General features: G+C 44.8%; 1 protein-coding gene across 3 annotated transcripts in view; it reads right to left on the reverse strand.

Annotated features, from left to right (window-relative positions):
- C10H3orf33 (chromosome 10 C3orf33 homolog) overlaps positions 1-19,171 on the reverse strand; it is a 202,536-nt gene that overhangs the window by 128,398 nt on the left and 54,967 nt on the right. For all 3 annotated transcript variants that reach the window (XM_069618425.1, XM_069618426.1, XM_069618427.1), the window contains exon 2: positions 12,411-12,470. In XM_069618425.1, coding sequence (XP_069474526.1) covers positions 12,411-12,470 — 60 coding nt within the window. The remainder of the gene's footprint in view (positions 1-12,410; positions 12,471-19,171) is intronic.

Below are 19,171 nucleotides of genomic sequence, written 5' to 3' on the forward strand. Positions count from 1 at the left end.
ACATCATTGTTGGGTCGTGCGAGATGTCCCTGCTGCATTCTATCTAGGCAGTGACATTCTAAATCGGTTTGCCATTAATTTGGACCTGATAAATCACAAAGCCTGGTCCCAACTAGGCGGCAATCCCATGGACTTTGATGAGTCAGAAAAAGCATTTCGGTCAGCCCAATTGCTGCTGTATACAGTTGAAGTTCAAATTGGAGAGGAGGTCACCATCCCAGGATGGACATGATGTCAGAGAAGTGCTTGACTGCGTAGCAAGAGTTAAGTGTGGCAACATGGAGCAGATTGCAATTTCTTAAGGACTTACGGGGGGGGTGCAGTGGACAGAGGTCCCAACCGTAAGTGGCACGTGTGCCAAAGAGATAGGGGCAAGAGAAGGCAGGGGGCGGAAGGAAGTGCAGGCTATGGAGCTGATACAGTAGTAGATGGCAAAGGAGCCAGTGAAGGAAGGGCCACAGGGGGCAAGAGAGCCCCAGATGCGTCGTCCCTGGGTGGCAAGGGCTCCAGCATGGGAGAGGCTGACAAGGATGCTAGTGCTGTGTGTGTGGGCAAGGAAGTAAGGATAGTAGAAGATGTCAATGGAGCCATAGTAAGAGAGGTGGTGTTCCCAGGTGGAGGCAAGGAAGCCAAAGAGGCCCTGGGTGAAGTTGGCAATGGAGCCAGTGAAGAGGAAGGTGGAAAGTTGATAAGGCGAGGTAGGAGCCAATCAAAAAGAAGGAGGTTGGGTTGAGGCCCTTGTACCAATATGTTACAATTTCGATAGACATTAATGATGACCCTGGAGGTCGAGGGGGAAGCAAAAAGGACCTCCCAGCGGGTGCCACCACTGATATGTAAGGAGGAGTAGGAAGAGAGCAGAGCAACCATATGAGTCCATAGGTCGGGGGAAGGAACGACAAAGAGGATGTCCGTGTGAATCTCTCTGGTGGAAGCACTGGCGTAGGTGTTATTGATAAGAAGGCCTGGGCTAGAGCCAAGTGTGTCCTTCTTAAGTTTCTTCCTGCTAGACCTAGTGAGCGGTGAAGGGTAGGAGATAGAGAAACAGTTGGAGCAGATAGAAGAGATAGAGAGCGACATGAGGGGGCATAGAGCAGCTGAGGCACATGGGAGAGAGTAACAGGAGGGTGCAAGAGAACAAAGAAACACAATTGGATGGGAAGAAACAGTGGGAGCTGAGGGACGGAAACAAAACAGAGAAGAAGGGAGTAGGATTTGAACTAGCAGAGCAAACAAATGCAGGATGGGAGCAAACCTAAATTCAATTTTTAAACAGTCACAATCAATGCATGAGGAAAGCACACCTAAATTTGATTTTTAAACAGTCACAATCACTGCATCAGGAGAGCACGCCTACATTTGATTTTCAAACAAACAGTCACAATTAATGCATGAGGAAAGCATGCCTACATTCGATTTTCAAACAGTCACAATCAATGCATGAGGAAAGCACACCTAAATTTGATTATTGTGATACAGGTATTAAAGCACAGCAGTACAGGAGTGTTGGAAGTGTGGTGGGAGTTGTGGAAAGGAAGGAATCAATTTAGGAGGTAGATCATCTGTATAAGGGAACATAAGTCAACAGACATAGGGCAATGAGAACTGCCTGGAAGGCGCTGTCATGATGCCTACCCCCGGAGCACCAGGCCAGGCCCAGCACCCACGGGTAAAAGCCCAGCGGCCCTTTATAGGGGCTCTTTGGACTCTGTCCTGGCGCCGTTGGCGCCAGGCTCATGTTGGACATCAGTCATAAGGGGAAGTGTTTGGTGCACTTACCTAGAGCAGACCATGCTGCACACTCACCTGATGCAGACCATGCTGCATGAAGAACCAAGCCAAATGAGGCTTAGGAGGGACTATTTTTCTGAAGGAACTATTTTGTTACTTGGGTGGGGCTGTGGAAGAATACTCACCTGGAACTTTTTCCAAAGCTATTTAAGCCACGCCCGGACAGCCACACGTGCTTCGCGTTGTTCTGCATCCCAGCAGCTGAACGCTCACCGTGTCTGCTCCTGCACCTGGACTCCAGCCACACCCGCCTCGAACCTGGAACACCTGTAAGGGAATAAGAGAAGAGAAAGGTGAAAACCAAGAACTTATTCAACCTTCTTACCTGCATCCGGAATCTTCACGCCAGCATTCCTGAAGGAAGACTTTCAGTTAAAAGCACTGCGTTGCTCGCTGCAGCGCCGCGCTTCACTCACCTGTTCCCGAGACGCCGCCCGGCTCCATCGCGGCTCTCAGCACCAGTCGCCACATCTCTGCACCTAGGGGAGAGAAGAAGAGACAAAAGGTGAGCAAGGGAACACAAGAGGAAAGCCGAATTTTCAGCGATATTACTTACCGGCTTTTCTTGGTGAACCATTCCACATCTCGGGTCGGCGCCGCATCTTTGGCAGGTACTGCATCCCGGCCCCTATGGGGAAAGGACAAAAGACATTACTGGGGAATTCTAAAGACATTTAGAGGGGTCGCCCTCATCACCAACTCACCTGATTTTACCACCGGCAATTTAACCCCTCAACGCATCGCCTTTGTTCTGCACCTGAAATAAAGGACAGAAAAGACAACATAAAAGGAGGCTCACACTTGGACTTTTGCATCTTCATACTTACGGCGTATCGCTCAGAAAAGTCAAGTGGATGTGCCAGCGCCATTCTGAAAACCAGTGAAGTAACTGGACGAACGCGTGCCCCTGCACCAGAAGCAGGATGGAGAGTTCATCCTTCCAAACCATAAGGTGAGCTTAAACCGGGGGTTTTGGAGGAATCAGAGAAGAACGAAGGGAGGAAGGGGGGAGCAAGCACACTATTCAGCAGACAGTTAATCCCCTTTCTCGTCTGCAGAAGGATATTCCTACGGGCCCGACAAGCAAGATTTGGGGGTCCTGTTTAATCGGTGGTCCGAATTCTGCGCATCACACTTGAAGAGGCCACAGCAACCCTGACCAGACCAGCGCCTCCGTGGGAGCCAGGTGAGCGTTACAGGCAGAGGGTAGGAGCCAAGGAGAGATGGGGCAGGCCTTTGAGCAACAGACAGTACTCACGTGATGGCAGACGGGATGCCACAGTCCAAGAGCGCTAGGATGCAGTGCCCAGCATTTTCCATATCTTTGCAAGCAGTAGCAAAGAGTGGGGCCACAGGCCCAGACAGGGCCTAGTTTTGGGTCTTTGGAGGGGAGGCGGCTAAAGCCTGCTGGTGCCCCTGATAGGCCTAATTAGGGCAGCCCTACCCAATCGCAGTGCGGGAGGTGGGAGCTGGAAGCCACCAAGGCTTCTGCCAATTCTGTGCTGTAGGGGGCGGCCATGTTCGAAGTGCTACGAGGAGCACCGGGCAGTGACTTTGTGCACTGAAGTGAAACACTTTCAGCAAAATCCACATAGATCTGGCCCTAAAGGAAGCTGGAAGCCAGGCTGACCAAACATAGGTGGAGCAGAGTTTAGAACTCTCTGTCATCAAACCCTCACAGCGTCCTTGGGCATTGCCGATAGTCTGTCACAAAGCCAGGTGGATCATGGAGATTCCATTCAGACTTTACAAGGTCCATATCATTGGAACATTCAATGCTTATCTGAAGCAATGCATTAATGAGATGATAGAAAAGACGTGCCATGCTTATCTTTCTGTTTGTAGTCTCTAGTATCCTGCTCCTGGCAATACCATATTCTTGTTTCAAAAGAGGTTGGTTGTCATGCAAAATGTACTATCCCTGTTGTGGGACTGCTCCACAGCTAGAAGGTTAAGAAGACTAGAAGTGGGGATAAACAGTATTTGTGCCAACTAGAAGAGTTGTGATCCCTTATTTGTGGTGTGTCAATAAAGGGAACTACTGCTTGTAGATAGCATAAAGAATAGTTTATTTTTTCATTTTCTTCAATTTTTTTATATCGGTTATCAATTGTCAGATAAAATTTCTCTCAACACGTGTTTCACCATTCAATAATTCTTAAATGGATCATAAGGAGAGATTAGCAAGGAGAAAATGGGTTTGGTTCCTAAAGAAAAACACAGAAAATCAAAAATCAAAGCAATCTTGATTCACCTTATTCAGATAGCTGCATAATTCTACAAACTATAGTGGATTTTAGTGAAATTATAACTTACCCTAAAAGTGGGTTTAATCCTTAAATTACATTTTTTGCTTGATTTCAAATTATGCACGTAGTGCAATACAATATCAATTCGCTTTCAAATGGATACTTGTCAAAATATACAAATATCCAAGGTCAACTGGCTGTTTACTCTAGTGTGCCCAAATAAGCGAAGGAAAAAGTAAAGAAAACAGAGAAAGAGTTGTCATTTGTAAAGGAAAAATTCCAATATATTCCTAAAAGTCCCTTTGGAGAAAGGGGGGGATGTGGGGAGAAAAGAGAGGTTCAAATTTAGTCCAATCTGATTGCCTAATAAGGCCTTACCTGAGAGTCCGTTTTTGTAGCAGAAATGTGGGGCATGAGGCTCTGGGTCCGCCTGGTAGCTTCATGATGCTTTCTGTTGGAGGCATAGTTAAGGATTGAAGATTTGCACTATTTATAGCGCGTTTAGAGTGATGTGATGATGTCATACGTCACCACACTAGTGTGCTTTGACCTCATGATGTCATCTCGTTTGCGGCATGACGTCATTACGTGCGCTGGACACGGCTAAATGTTACATGCTATTCCTAGTATGCATTGATGAGATGATTCAGTTCAAATTAACATTTTTAAAATGTTTTTTCCCCTATTTAGGTAGATTTTACTGGAGTTGAAAGAATATGCACAATTTAGGTAAGGAAAAGAGGCCTGAAACTTAGAGAGAGCAAGAAACCATGAAAATCATTGTGTAAGTACTGTCTTTATGGGCGATTAATTCTGAAATGTGTTGATTATACGTATGATAGTTAGAACAATTACAAGTTTGTGAAAATTGCTGTTTATAAAATGATGCATGAAGAAAGGAAAGAAGTGAGAGAAGAAGTGAGAGAAGAAAGAGAAGAGCTCAGTGAAACATCATAAATGCATAAATGTTGCCATTAGAGCCAATTGAACATCTCTGTGTCAAAATTGAGGCCATTGGTGACCGTGTCCATTTCACAAATCCATTTCGCTTCATTTAGCTTCAGTTTTCCGGAGGAGGATTTCTCTGTTGCCTCCCCTCAGCTGTTTTTTAACGTTTTCTAACCCAAACACTTTGAGGTTTTCCTCTTTAAAGTTTTCATGTTCCATAAGCACATGTTGTGATAGTGGATACCTGAGATCCTTGTTTCTTATTGACCTCAAGTGTTTGAAAATTCTGGTTTTCAGGGCTCTTTTAGTGCTTCCAATATACATTTTCAAGCAAGTACATTCAATTCCATAGATTATGTGTGTCGTATTACAATTTATACATTGTCTCAATTTCTTCAAAAAACCATTAGGAAGTTTAATGTCTTTCTTTCCATGATCCATGAGGAGTCCTAGGGCCTCATTACGACCGTGGCGGTCCGGAAATAACGGTGGCGGTAAACCTGCCGCCACCGTTGTTTCCGGACCGCCTGATCCCGACCCCTGCAGGCGGGAGGTGATGTTCCCGCCAGGTCTGACCTGGCGGGTTTAACACCGCCCGCCAGCAGGCGGACCAGGAAACACCGGCAGCATTACGAGATGCTGCCGGTGTTTCCATGATCCCGATTCCCATTGAGTCCCATAGGACTCAATGGGAATGGGGATTTACACCATTCCGCCTCCGTGATTCCCGGAAAACCGGGGTTGTGATGCCCCGGTAATTCCGGGAATCACGGAGGCGGAATGGTAATACGAGTCCGGCGTTAACCAGGCGGTTTTACCGCCTCGGTTAACGCCGGACTCGTAATGAGGCCCATAGTCTACAATTGCCACATTTGTAGTTCCCAAAAAGTGTTTGTGTAAAAATTTCTGTTTGTTGTAATTTTGTGTTTGGGTGCAGAAAACTAGGACTGATTTTGTTCCTGATTGTTGGTGCTCGTCGAAATCAAATGCTAGTTCTGTCCTCCAGATGTTTTTTGACATTAGGATCTGTTTCTAAAAAATGTTCCAATGCTTTTTTAAGATTTTGATTATTGTTTTTGCTTCCGTGTTATATGTTGTAATGAATTTGGTTTTAGGAAGTCAGGTGTCTCTTTTGGTTTGTCGGTGAGAAGGTAGTTTCTTGAGACCTTTTCGGCTTTCCGTACTGCTTTCTTGATTAAATTTGGACAATATCCTCGTTGATGAAATTTGACGACTGTTTTGTCTGAACTTTCTTGATGTCAGGAATCTGGGGTGGTGGAGGCAGCCCTTTTGGTGTTTCGTAGTCCTTGCTGTGCGTGCATATGGCCAGCTGTTCTTAATTAGTAACAGCTTATCAAGGGCCAACGGCGCACGGCAGGTGTGGCTTATTGTTTTCATGAGGCAAAACCATGCCGGAGGTTCGTGCGGTCTCGCGCACGCTCTAATAGGATTCAGGGTATGTGGCAGCAGCAGCACACGGAGAACTACGTGGTTCATGAGAGAACGAGCGGCGGAGCACGGGAAGTGTAAGGAGGACGCGCGCCGCCTCGTTTCAACTCCGCTCTCATCTCGGTGCTGACACTGTGAATGGGGCTGCCGCCTCGTTCAAGCTCTGCTCCCCTACCAGCGGTGACACTGTGAACAGGGCTTCATCTCAAGGCGTCATCATTCTTCGTCTGGGACGGTTTGCAAGTCTCCCAGACACACAGATAAGTGCTTTATGAGTTTGTTTGCTCTCGTGAGTTAACATGGGGCTATGTTTGCATTATTATCTTTTTGAGAGACTTCAAGAGCATGTCATATGGGCAGAACACTATGATTAATCAATTTCTAAGGAAACACTAAGTGGGCATGCAGTGCAACCTACGGCTTAGTATTACAGTGTATATGTTTGTTGGAATCCATTCTCTGTTGGAATCAAATTCACACCTTTGGTCCTACATGTTCTATGAGTGTTTTATGTTACCTATGCTTGCCCAAAAGGCCATGTGTCATGTTCTTCATATTGGGAATCACATCCCATGAGTTTGTTTCATTTGTGCTTGCATACATGCATTCTATGTCCTGGTAATTACTACATGTGCCTGTATCAAGGGGCTATTAGAGAGCACAACTACACTAGCTAGGTACTATTTTGGCCTGTATTAAGGGGGTCATATGTTGTGACCTATGTGTGAGTTATGTTTCATGGTACATTATCTACGCATTAGACAGTGTAGGGTTTTTCCCTGTTCTTTCCCCTATCCTATCCATTTTAGGTGTTTCCTAACCCTCTATCCGGTGTCCCTAAACTCCCCCTCCCCGTCCACAACCTCTCCCTAACCCTCTTCCCCCCCATTGGCTGCAACGTGGTATCCTGTGTTTTGAATATCAGGTATCTGTGCCAACCACGGGTGGAGGGTCAACTTCATTCGGCTTCTGTGGTTCGGGGGAGAGTGTCGACACTTTCCTCCCCTATGGTGTTGTTGACACATTTGATAGGGTTGGTTTAAGCTACAATTTATTTTACTCCTTAGCATCTCTCCATACGGTATGTTATTAATAACATGTTTAGGATGATTGGAGGTCGCGAAAAGAAGACTATTGCCTGCGGTAGGTTTTGAAAAGAGTTTTGTGTGGATTTCTTGATTTTCCACATAGAGCTCTAAGTCCAAATACTCGATGCTTATCGAGGTTTCTTTTTCTGTAAATGAAAGATTGTACTCATTTGTATTAAGATATCTTACATAGGTGTCCAGGATATCTACATCACTTTCCCAAATAATCAGTATATCGTCTATATACCTGCCCCAAAAGTTTATGTAGTTGCTAAAGGATGTGTGGTTCCAAGCATGTTTGATTTCAAATAGGCCCATGAACAAATTGGCATAAGGTGGGGCAAATTTAGACCCCATCGCCATGCTTTGTAGTTGTTTAATCAAAACAAAAGATGTTATTTTCTAGAGAAAATTTTAGCATTCTTAAAATCATTTCATTTTGTTGTCTAAATGATATGGAATGTGTTTTGATAAAATAGGTAGTGCTTTCTATTCCTTTGATATGCTGTATGCTGTTAAAGAGTTGAACAACATCCAAGGTGACAAAGCGAAAGTTTTGTAATTGAGCTGCTGTATTATATGTTTCGTGTCCTTGACAAAAGAGGAGAATCCTGATGTTAAGGGTTGCAAATAAAGATCAATGTATTGAGAGATTTTCTCCGTTGAAGATCCATTTCCATTAATGATTGGTCGAAGTGTGGGAAAATGATTGTACTCTTTGTGTATCTTTGGGAGAAAATAGATTGTTGCCATAATCAAATCTTTGCTTAGCATATAATGATATTCTTCTTCAGAGAGGAGTCCTTGGTCAAACCATGACTTATTCATTTGGTTCCATTGTAGCCTAAGTCAGGTAGAGGATTTTGGTTTCGTTTTTGGTAACAATTCTTATCATATAGATTTTTTTTACTTCAGGTACATAGTTTTTTCTGTTTATCAATATAATTTTGCCTATCTTGTCTGCTGGTTCTGTTATTATTGATTCATCTTTTGCTAGTTCATCAAGAGCAAGTTTCTCATTCTTAGTGAGGTTATCACGTATCTTTGATTTTTTGTTTTTAAGGTAGTTGTTGCGTATATCTCCACTTACAGCCTTATGAAAGAGGTCTATTAAATTGTCAGTTGGTAGGCATGGTATACATTTTTATGCTGGTCTTAGAGTTGTTACTTCTCTAGGTTTGACAAAATTCCTTTTTTTTCTAGAAATCTGTTTGTAGTTTATTCCTGATCCTCTGTAATATTCAACAGCCAAGTAGTGTTGTCAACAATCGATTCTGATAGTGCTGAAATTGGTAATCTTTTTCTTATGGTCGAAGCATTTGTTTTTTCGGTGGCTTCTTCAAAAAAATGTTTTAACTTTAACCGCCTACAAAATTTGTAGATATCCAATTGGCTTTGGAAGTAGTTACCATGGAAGGTTGGACTGAATGTTAAACCTTTACTTAATGCAGAAGTTAGTGCTAGTTTTACTGAAAAACTTGAAAGATTAACGATAAGGTCCACCTCCTGTTGCCCAATCGTTGGAATCTTGTTTTTACTCCTGGTTGGCTTTCTTTTAGATTTCTTGATTCCTCCCCTCTTCCCTCTGAGGCGCTTGGGATTGAGGTATTTTGAGGTATTTTGTTTTGTTCCATACATTGGCATTGTATTTCTGTTTGGTTGACTGTAGGAACGAGAGCTATTTCTGTAACTTAAAAGTTCTTCTAAAAAAGGACAATCTTGAGGAGTGGTTTCCGATTGGTTGGATACCGATTCTGGTTCTGCTCATTGGTCTGTGGGTCTAGAGTCTGAATCACTAGCAGTTTCTATGTCAGTTGAGGAAGATAGTGATATGTTGCTTGCTGCTTGTGGTTTAGTTTTAGATTTATCCATGATTTTTCCAGTTAAATTAGATTTTCTTTGAGAGGTGTAAATCCTATGATTTTTGTAATCATTCTCATCCTTTATAAATGTTTTTTGTTCTTAAGTTCCTTTTAATAATTTGTAATATAGTCATCAAGTATCTGGTAATTTTTAAATGTAATCTCTGGAAGATTGAGTTTTTTAATTTGGTCTTTAATTGTTTCAATTTTGTTCATTGTTTGTTCATGTACCTTTGCGGATTGATTTATTATTTGTATCATCATCTCTTTTGATGTATTATTCAATAGGTCATGCCAATCATTTAGTGCTGCTTTATCATCCTCATCGAATATGGGGAAGATACAGATTCTGAGAACCCTTGGGATCCTCCCAACTTCTAAGTACATGTTTAGGGTTTTGATTTCCGACCTCTTATTCATTTCCAGTTTGTTCAGTGATTCTAGATGTTCAAATACGTTTCTTAAGGTGCCCTGCTACCTACATCTCTTCGTTCGGTTAAGCAAACGCTACTTGCAAATACCCTTGCCCCCAGAAGATCAGGATAAAACTGCTTTTTCAATCTCGACTTCCTTGAGTCTAAGCCACTTTTCAGCATATGATGGATTATAATGTGCAGCCTCATCAGAAATAACCCAAATCATGTTTCGATGATGATATATACTGTCAAACCTGGTCAGGACACAATGGTCACTTAGTAACTCAATGCCTGCAAAAAGCAAGCTCCAAGCTTTCTGGGTCTGGTAGGCTACAACCGACAATTTATCCTGCACTTTTCAAATGTGTCAGAACCTCTCATCATTCTCAGAGGGTCTAAGTACAACAAGATCACCTGGACTAACATGACCCAGGAGCCTTTAAGAACTCACTAACCCATCCGCACCTTCTCATAATGCTAGACTTCCACCAGATATTTATTCTGCAGTCTGATGTTCTAGAGTTGGACTTGGTGCCATCATGGGACAAGAATAAAACAGCTTTGAGCAACCCATCCTCTCCAAACCCGCAAAACCACCTCTAGAGAAAGGAACAACGCTGTTTTAGAATGTCTGGCTATAACAAGGGCTACATAGGCTCTAAAGTATTACATTATGGGGCGCAAATTCACCCTAATTAGTAATCATGAACTAGCCAGAAGCAAGGACGCAAATCTTCTGGTTTTCATGTGTTTCCTGGCTTTACAACTGTTCCAATTCACTAAAGTCCAAGGAGATGGGTGCTTGCATGTACATGTGGCTTTGAAAGCAGACATCCCATCGATTGCATTGGGGGAGCTGAGAGGAAAGAGAGAATATGTGACAAAGTCCCCTTCCCCTGCCCGACTCTTGGAGTAAGAGGTGGGGTACAATTTCATACACAGACATAGAAAATAAACCAAATATTGTTTTGCATTTGATTGCATCTCTTCTGTAATGGTCACAAGGATTACATAGCTTGCAAAGGATTTTGATACGTTTGGTATGACTATACACTGAGCAGGACCCACAACAACAACAACAACAAAATGTTTTTTTGTAGCCAAAACGTGATGCCTGTTTTCTGTGTATCAAAAAAACTGTAGCGATCAAGTCATGATGCATGACATTTCCTTCCATCGGTGTGAGGACGACACTCGATTGTATTTTCAAATATCATCAGAAGGTTATATAATCAGATAACAGAAATGTTTGCTTGATGTCGAGGCCTGGATGAAATCGGTACATTTCAAATGTAATAATTGTAAAACCGAATGCATATGGATTGGCACAAGGAACATTCTGGATACTGTCTCTCTTTGCCTTCAATACCTATTTCCAGGTAATTTTCAATTGAATTTAAAGTCAACTGAAAAATCTTTAGGATTCCTTCTGGATCCCAAGCTTTCCGTATAAAAACACATATATACAAGAAAGTGCAAACAGCCCATTACCAACTATCAGCACTTTGACAAATTAAGTAATGTTTACCATTGAGTTGTTTCCACACTCTTGTTCAATCCCTGGTTCTCTCACATGTGGATGAAGTGAATTCCTTACTCATGGGAGTGCATGCTTCTGCTTTAAAACCCCTGCAAATAGCTTTTCATAGTGCAGCCAAATTGATTGCTGGAGCCAGAAAGTTTGATTCAGTAATGCCAATTTTAGGGTTCCTACATTGGCTTCCCTTACAGGCTCGAGTTCTTTTTAAATTAGGCTGCCTGACTTTTAAAAATCTTCTTTTAGGCCACCCAAATTATGTTTCTGAAAAATTATCTATTTTATGCAGAAATGAGAATTCTTTAAATAAAGATAAGTTGGTACTTGTTGTTCTGAAGGCAAAGAAAGCTTGAACAAAAAAACAAGCATTCTAGATAGCCACCCCCAACTTTTTGGAATGTGCTTCCCATTCATAGTCGTAAAGCTGATTCTTTTAGTATTTCTAGTGTTTTTATTGAATTGTATTTTTAAAACCATACTATGTTTTATATATGGTCCTTTTCTATTTTGCTATGTTTTTTAATGTTTGTATTGGAATTGTACTTTTACATGAACAGTAGTACAACATTGTGTATGTCATCTGTTGGTTATGTTCTGAGTTCTGTCTTTTTAATCTTGTTGTTCTCACTTTGTTAGATTGTATTTCTTTTAACTCTACAGTGCTACGTATATCACGTGTTGGTAAGGTTCTGGCTATATAAAAAAATTAAATAAATATAAAAGCCACCAATATATTTTCCTCTTTTAAACAAAATACCTAGTTATTTCCCAGTTTTGTTTTTCAAATCTTCACTTTCATCCAGGAAATGCCAATGGGTATGTAATAGCTCCATTAACACATCTTAATGGTGACATCTCCTAAATGTCCTGTTTATGTACAGCAGTGGGCTTTCTCTTTCCTTCAAGTTGGCATTAGGCCGTGCCAATGTAAAGGTTTCATTAGGGTGCACTCTTTTCTGGCATCTTTGCGTATTCTCCTATGTACGGTGTACCTCTGATGTTACTGATAGATGGGACTTGCAGCTGGGACATGTATGATAGAATTAACAACATTATCTATCAGTACTTACCAACTTGATACTCCTCGCAAATAAGATAACCCCAGCTATAGCCATCCCAGTGCTGATGTTCTGTGGAAGATGAAAACAAATATATATATTGTAGTAAAAATTCTTTCCAGCTCATTTTAAAGGAATACAAACACCGTTCCTTCCTTATTTCACACCTGTGCAAACAATTATGGCACACAAATCACACAAATTGCTGCCTTTACATACTAAAATCTTTTATAATGCACTTTTAAAAAAATAAAAGGTGGTGAATATGAATATTCACTGTTTTGACTGGGGTGTAGAGGAACGGACAATATTGCTTAGATAAGCAGTAGGTGCCAGGTCAGGTGGGTTCAAACCTTTCTACCAGTGCTGTACCTTTTGTATGTTACTGTTTCTTCACCAAAAGACAGTCAACGACTTACTCAGGCTGTAGGCGTTGCTTTTGTCTCATATCGTGGTTGGCAAGCTCTTGAATGGCACACCACAATGTTAGTCAGACTTTACTGTGCTTTGGCACACAAACGCCCCTCTTCCCAGTGAAACATGTCACTCTCAAGTGCTTTCAAATCCTGGATAGAAGTTGTAGAATACTGTGTAAACGATTATTTTCTTTCTGTATTTAGAAGGCCACTTTCTGTGTTAACCGTTTCTAGGTTGACTGAGAGGAGAGTTGTAACTTGAGCAGGGGCAAATGAACAAAACCTCAACTTTGTGTACAACGTTTGTGTACAGTACAATAATGATATGGTACTGCAATGTCTTAGGATTCCACTTATGATAAATAGCATGAAAAAGTAAAAGTGGGTACAGCAAGAAACTGGCTGAAACAGGCAAAGATGTCACAGACATGCTTTTCATCCAGAAAACATCCATCATACTTGGACATTTCAACACCATTATGTTCTTTTGGAAGGGAGGACAACTTGCCAGCCAGTAAACCATGGCCAAGACATCTAGCAAAAGTGCCTCTCTAGGGGACATCTCAAAACATGGCAGAGGAGGGCAGGCCCACAAAATAGGCATGAGGCAAGTTCAACACCTTCATTTAAAAAACACAACAGTCTAGGGTGGGACGAACGGCTTTAAGGTTAGGAGAAGGCTCAGGGAAAACAAACACAGCATATCTGGCCGGGGCTAAGCAACCAGTGATTAGGATGGCAAAGGTGAAGGTTACATTATTTCTCCAGCGTTTCCCCAGCTTCTGGAAAACACACCAGGTGGCCTAGGGTGAGGTTCATCAATATTTCCACCTTCTGCCCAATGATCTAAGTCACTCATACAGTACTGAAAGGGACTAATGCCCACCTGACCTTTTCAGCTCTCCTGATCTCTCCCCTAGCTCTGGGTTAACACCTCTACTATATGTGTACACACCAGCTTCCCTTCACCCAGAAGGAAGAAACACAGCTTCCTGTATACTGCCTAAGTCTGGCGCCTATTCACTGATCGGAAAGGAGGGTCAGATACTTACCTGCAGTAGCCTGACTGGGAGTGATGCTTTGTAGTTTAGAAATCAAGTGAGGACAATTTAAAACGGCTGGTGGACATTTTTATTTAATGGCAGGTGCTTTTGGAGTTTGTTTGTGGAGCCGCTTGCTCCACTCTCTCCCTGGTGTACTATCATCTTTGCAGGTAACGGTGTTTAAACCTGGAGAATTTCACATTTCTCTGACCTACTTCCTTTCCTTTTACTTAGGAATTTCGAAATTCTGTTTATATTATTTTTTTAAAGCTAGATAACTGTTTTTGTATATACCGTAAAACCTGGTGCTGAATGGGGAGGCAGTAGGTGTCCCTTTGTGCTGGTACTGCTGAATGAGGGGAAGATACTATCAGTGCCTAAGTATAAGAACGTGTTATTCTTTCTCTTTGTCTAGTGTTTGGTGTACCTTGCTTTTGGTCTTTAGGGGATGGAGCCTGTAGATCCATTTAAAGCACAGCATCTTGCTGCACATTAGAGTTGTGGGGAGGTTGCCTGCATACTGTCTGGGTTTCGGGAACAGTGGGGCATGTTGAGAGAATCTGGAGGACCACCATTTACCATCCCTAGGCAGCTTTGTCGGCAGGGCATTTATGAAGAGTTAGTTAAACCAAGATTCTCAATCGTATAGAAATGATCAGGGTGTCGCTCAAGGCTTATCTGAAGTGCTTTAACAAACCATGAACACCCCCCACACCCTCTCCCATGGGAGTTCAGCCCCAGCCCACTCCCCTGTTGGGGGGGCAGCCATTGGCATCAAGCCGGCCCCCTGTGGGTGCTATATGACACCAGCACCACGGAGGTCCAGTGCCTCACAGGGTTGCCAGGGGATACCCGGTCTTGGATGGGGGCAAGGCAGACCTTGCCCAGCACATGCAGACCCTGGCCACTTTGCTGGCAAGAGGGCCCCATGGCAACATGGCCTGCAGGCCCGTGCTCACACGGTATGGGCTTGCAGGCCTCAATGAGACACAGACTCAAGTCATTCCATCTCGGAGTCTGCAGCCGGTCTACTGCACCAGCCTGCAGGGACTCCTTTTATTAGTATGGGCCACGACACAGTCACAGCCCATCTTTAAAGTGCAATACACGTGGGAGGGACACATCCTCTTAAAAGGGTAATACCTGTGGGAGGGTCACAGCACACAACTCCTCCTTTTTCATAACAAACAAACAAAGATTACTACACCATAAATGATTCCCTCCCCCCTTTACAGAACAACATTACTTGGGCTACTTCAGAGTCATGGGACCAACCACAAATAGGATATGCCACTGACACACACATGGGGTTCACATAGTTATAGACATACAACACATAACCCGGAGGTGACAGTCGCGGTTGGCGAACCGCCGGTGAAATGTTGGCAGTTCAACCACATGTTACAAAACCCTTTATTAACCTGGGGTGTGGAACTGCAACCACTGAATGACACCTTTGTTAGCTGTGAGCACCATATAGGGCACACCTACAAACGGCAAGATCACAGCTTCACGTAACAGTTCTTTACTGAAGCCACTTTAAGCATGTGGCTAATATGCAGGCTCACAGAATCAAAACATGTGTTTACTGAGTCCTCTTGAAGGAATTTCAAGACTGCAGGAGACCAGTTCACTTTCCATCAGTATCTGTTCAGGATAGTCACTTCCACAGGTCCAGGTCCATTGATGGTACAGTTCAAAGGCCGGTCAGGGGCCACATCGGCTTAGTCCCTTGATGTTGGGGCAGGCAGCGAGACGCAGGTAGCAGGGCGTCTATGCTGTACCACATGATGTTGACAGGGTATGGGGTGACAGGATATCACTCACCCCTCTTTTCCTTGGTCATGCTCCCCCAGTCAGGAGTGTCCCTTTGCTACTGGGGGCACAGGTGGTCGCACAGGCACTCGCGCAAAGCTGCAACCCTTGCCTTGCCTGTTGCACCGCTTCTTGCTGGCGGGTGTCAGGGATCTGCCTATGGCCTGGGGTGCCGGGGTAGCACAATGACATTATCGCAGGCAGGGAGACATTAGTGGCCGGCAGGCAGGGAGACATTAGTGGCCGGCAGTCAGGGCCACTAGACGCCTGGTTCTTAGATGGTGTGTCAGGCAGGGGATATTAGTGGCACGGTGTCGGGTGGTGCGGTACAGTCCCTCTACTCCCTCCTTTAAGCAGGAGCCACATCCATTTCTTGGTGCAGTTCTCACTGCTCCACTGCACAGGCACAAATGTACCCTGTCTCACCCCCTCTCAAACAGGGGTCATTGGCACGACTCTGCCAGCACATTCACTCCCCCAGGCAGGAGGTTGTTGGCCTGGTACTGTCAGCAGTAGGGCGCACACCCTGGTAGGGTGACAGTGGTGGGGTGTCAGCAGCCACTTCCCTCTTATTTAGCAAACCTGCCTCTCAGTTAGCTCCCACAATGAGCTCTTTAAATGTCACCTCCCTGTGCAGCCCGGGATTTTCAGAGGGCCTTATTCACTTTGTTACATTCGCTCTTTCGTGGAGGACATCAGAACAAAATTCACTGCCTCCTGGCCCAGGTACATACAGAGAGTGCCGGCATGAAGTCTTGCGATTAACATCTTTCTCTGACATCACCATTTGCCGCTGGTAGGGCCCGGGATCACTGTTGGGGCCTCCTGCACAGCGAGCTTGCAGACAGCTGTGATGGTCTCAGACCGCGGGCAGCTGCATTATCGATCTGCATTGCCCCCAACATGGAGCCTTCACTGTTCACCGCCCTGACAGCCCAGGATCTTGAATAGGCGCTCCACCTTGGAGCTGCATCTTGGATCACCACCACTGAGCCTGGGATCGATGCCGTAGGGACGCGGGCAACCGCAGGTCTTGTTTCGCTTCACTCTAGATTGGAGCAATCATTTGTTACCACCTGCCAGCCCAGGATCTCGATGGGGGCTGCCGGCACAGCTAATAAATTGCTGTCGGTGCCGCCTACGGGGATGAGGGTGGGCTCTCACCTTCTCCTTTGCTAGGCGGCGTTGCCGCTTTCCTTCCCAGTTTCCCCGACGGACTTCAGCTCAGCGTCAGGGCACAACTCCTTTCTTCTGGGGGCAAATGCGGCAAGGGCGGTCGCAAAGTTCTTTATTCTTCTGGCGGCGGCGGAAGGGGTTTGCAGGCTGGCTCTCCTTCCATGATGCGGCAAAGGCTGCCCCTTCACTTCTCTTTCCCCTGGGGGCAGCACAACTCTGTCCCCAGGCAGGAGGTCCTGTTCTTTCTGGGCTGTGGACGCTCCATTCTTTTCACCTCACGGCGGCGGATGCCACAGAGGCTGTGGGCAGACCCCCAACCCTGGTCACAAGAGCACAGTCTTCTCAGAGGGCCACAGCCTAGGAGGATCTGCCGGCAGGACCGCTAGGTATGGCATCCACCCCTCTCTTCCGCCTTTCTCCCTCCTCCTTCTGATGAAGAAAAATGAGGGACAACAGTGGAACGGGGCACACAGCAGGGGTTCCACTCCTCGTCACCATTGTTGGGGGGGCCAGCCATTGGCATCAAGCCAGCCTCCTGTGGGTGCTATATGACATCAGCACAACGGAGGCCCAGTGCCTCAGGGAGTTGCTGGGGGGACACCGTTCTTGGATGGGGGTAGGGCAGACCTTGCCCAGCACATGCAGACCCTGGCCACTTTGCTGGCAAGAGGGCCCCATGGCAACATACCGTGTGAGCAAGGGCCTGCAGGCCTCAATAAGACAGGGACTCAAGTCTTTCCATCTTGGAGTCTGCATCCGGTCTACTGCACGTGCCTGCAGGGGCTCCTTTTATTCTTTTATTAGCTTGGGCAGCACCACATCCCCCACCCCCACCCTCTCCCATGGGATTTGTACATAGAACACACACACCAACACACACGCAGGCGCACACACTAGCCCGTTCTCCAAGTCCTCCACTTCCCGGTCCGGAGAAGCCTGTCAGCCCCTGCACGCCCCAGAGCAGTCTTTCTAAAGCGACCTTTTATTGAAAAGATCTTTTGAAAAAGATTTTTTCACTGGGAACGGTCAAATGGCATGGAAACGTTTTGGTCGGAGGAGCCTTACAAGGACATCTGCTACAGGAAAACGGCACATGTGAAAAGGTGCTTCCAGTCGAATGGGACACAGTGAATATGTAAGCCTGAATACCAATGACTGAAATATGATGTATTTGAACTTCGAATATGTTATTTTCATCAGGTTGAGCCAAATAAATAAGAGATACTGCATAAAATGTTAGGTTGAGTCGTCCCTCAGATTTAAGCCACCAAACAGTGATTCCTGCCGTCCTTAAACATCCATACATCCGCCAGCCTCCTGCACAGAACAAAAGGCAACATTATAACAACTGGATCCTATAGAAAGAACCTCCTATCATAGGGACTAAAATAAAGATTTGCTGAGCTGGAGCTAAATTAAATTCTTGTGTATATGATGTTACCCAGTAAGAGAGAGTTACCTGTGGGGAACGATGAGCTGGTGTATATAGCTTAGCGAAAAACTAACTTTCACATGATGCAAACCATTCATTTTTATGCAATGCCATACAACGATTAGGCTTTAGATGCCTTTTATATGTGCCCTCCTGCTCCTTTTTTCTTAGGGCCACATTACGACCCAGGCGTTGGACCATGGTGCTAATAGCACCATGGTCCATGCCGGTAACTTACTGACTCCGCCATGGTGGAATGGGGAATTACCACCTCATTCCGAGGTTGGCGGGGCGCTAATTCCCCATGCGGCCATGGCCCTTCCCCATTCCCATTTTTGCCCCATAGGGCTCAATGGGAATGGGGAAGGCACTAATTACGGCGCCGTAAATTACGGTGCCGTAATTAGCTCCTAGGTCCCTTTGCGGGTTGTTTTTTTAACGCCTGCTAAGAGCAGGCGTTAAAGTGCAACCCGCAAAGGGACCTCGTAATCAGGCGTTAAGGGTTTAACGGCGCTGACGCCTTTTACGGCGCCGTTAACCCCTTAACGCCTGGGTTGTAATGAGGCCCTTAGTCCCAAACATATAGAGTTATTGTCACAGTTATTTTTCTACAGATGGCGGCGTGGCACTAGTTGGCTTGGAAGTCATAGAAGCACCTAGTAGCTGTTGGTGTCAAGTTAACAAGGCTCATTTAGGCTATAAGTATAAGTTAAATAACGCCCACCAATTCTGAATCCTGCATCACCTTATAACTTACAGCCACAACAATGCCAACTTGCCGCATCCACAGAGTGCAAAGAACACAAAGCTCAGGTTGCTTCTGCTCATCCTCCCTCACTGGGGAGCATTTATGAAAAAGAACCCAATATGTGCAATTGTTACCCAGAGACT

The sequence above is a fragment of the Ambystoma mexicanum genome, chromosome 10 (genome assembly GCF_040938575.1).
Source record: "Ambystoma mexicanum isolate Mex_15411 chromosome 10, UKY_AmexF1_1, whole genome shotgun sequence".
Taxonomy (NCBI): Eukaryota; Metazoa; Chordata; class Amphibia; order Caudata; family Ambystomatidae; genus Ambystoma; species Ambystoma mexicanum.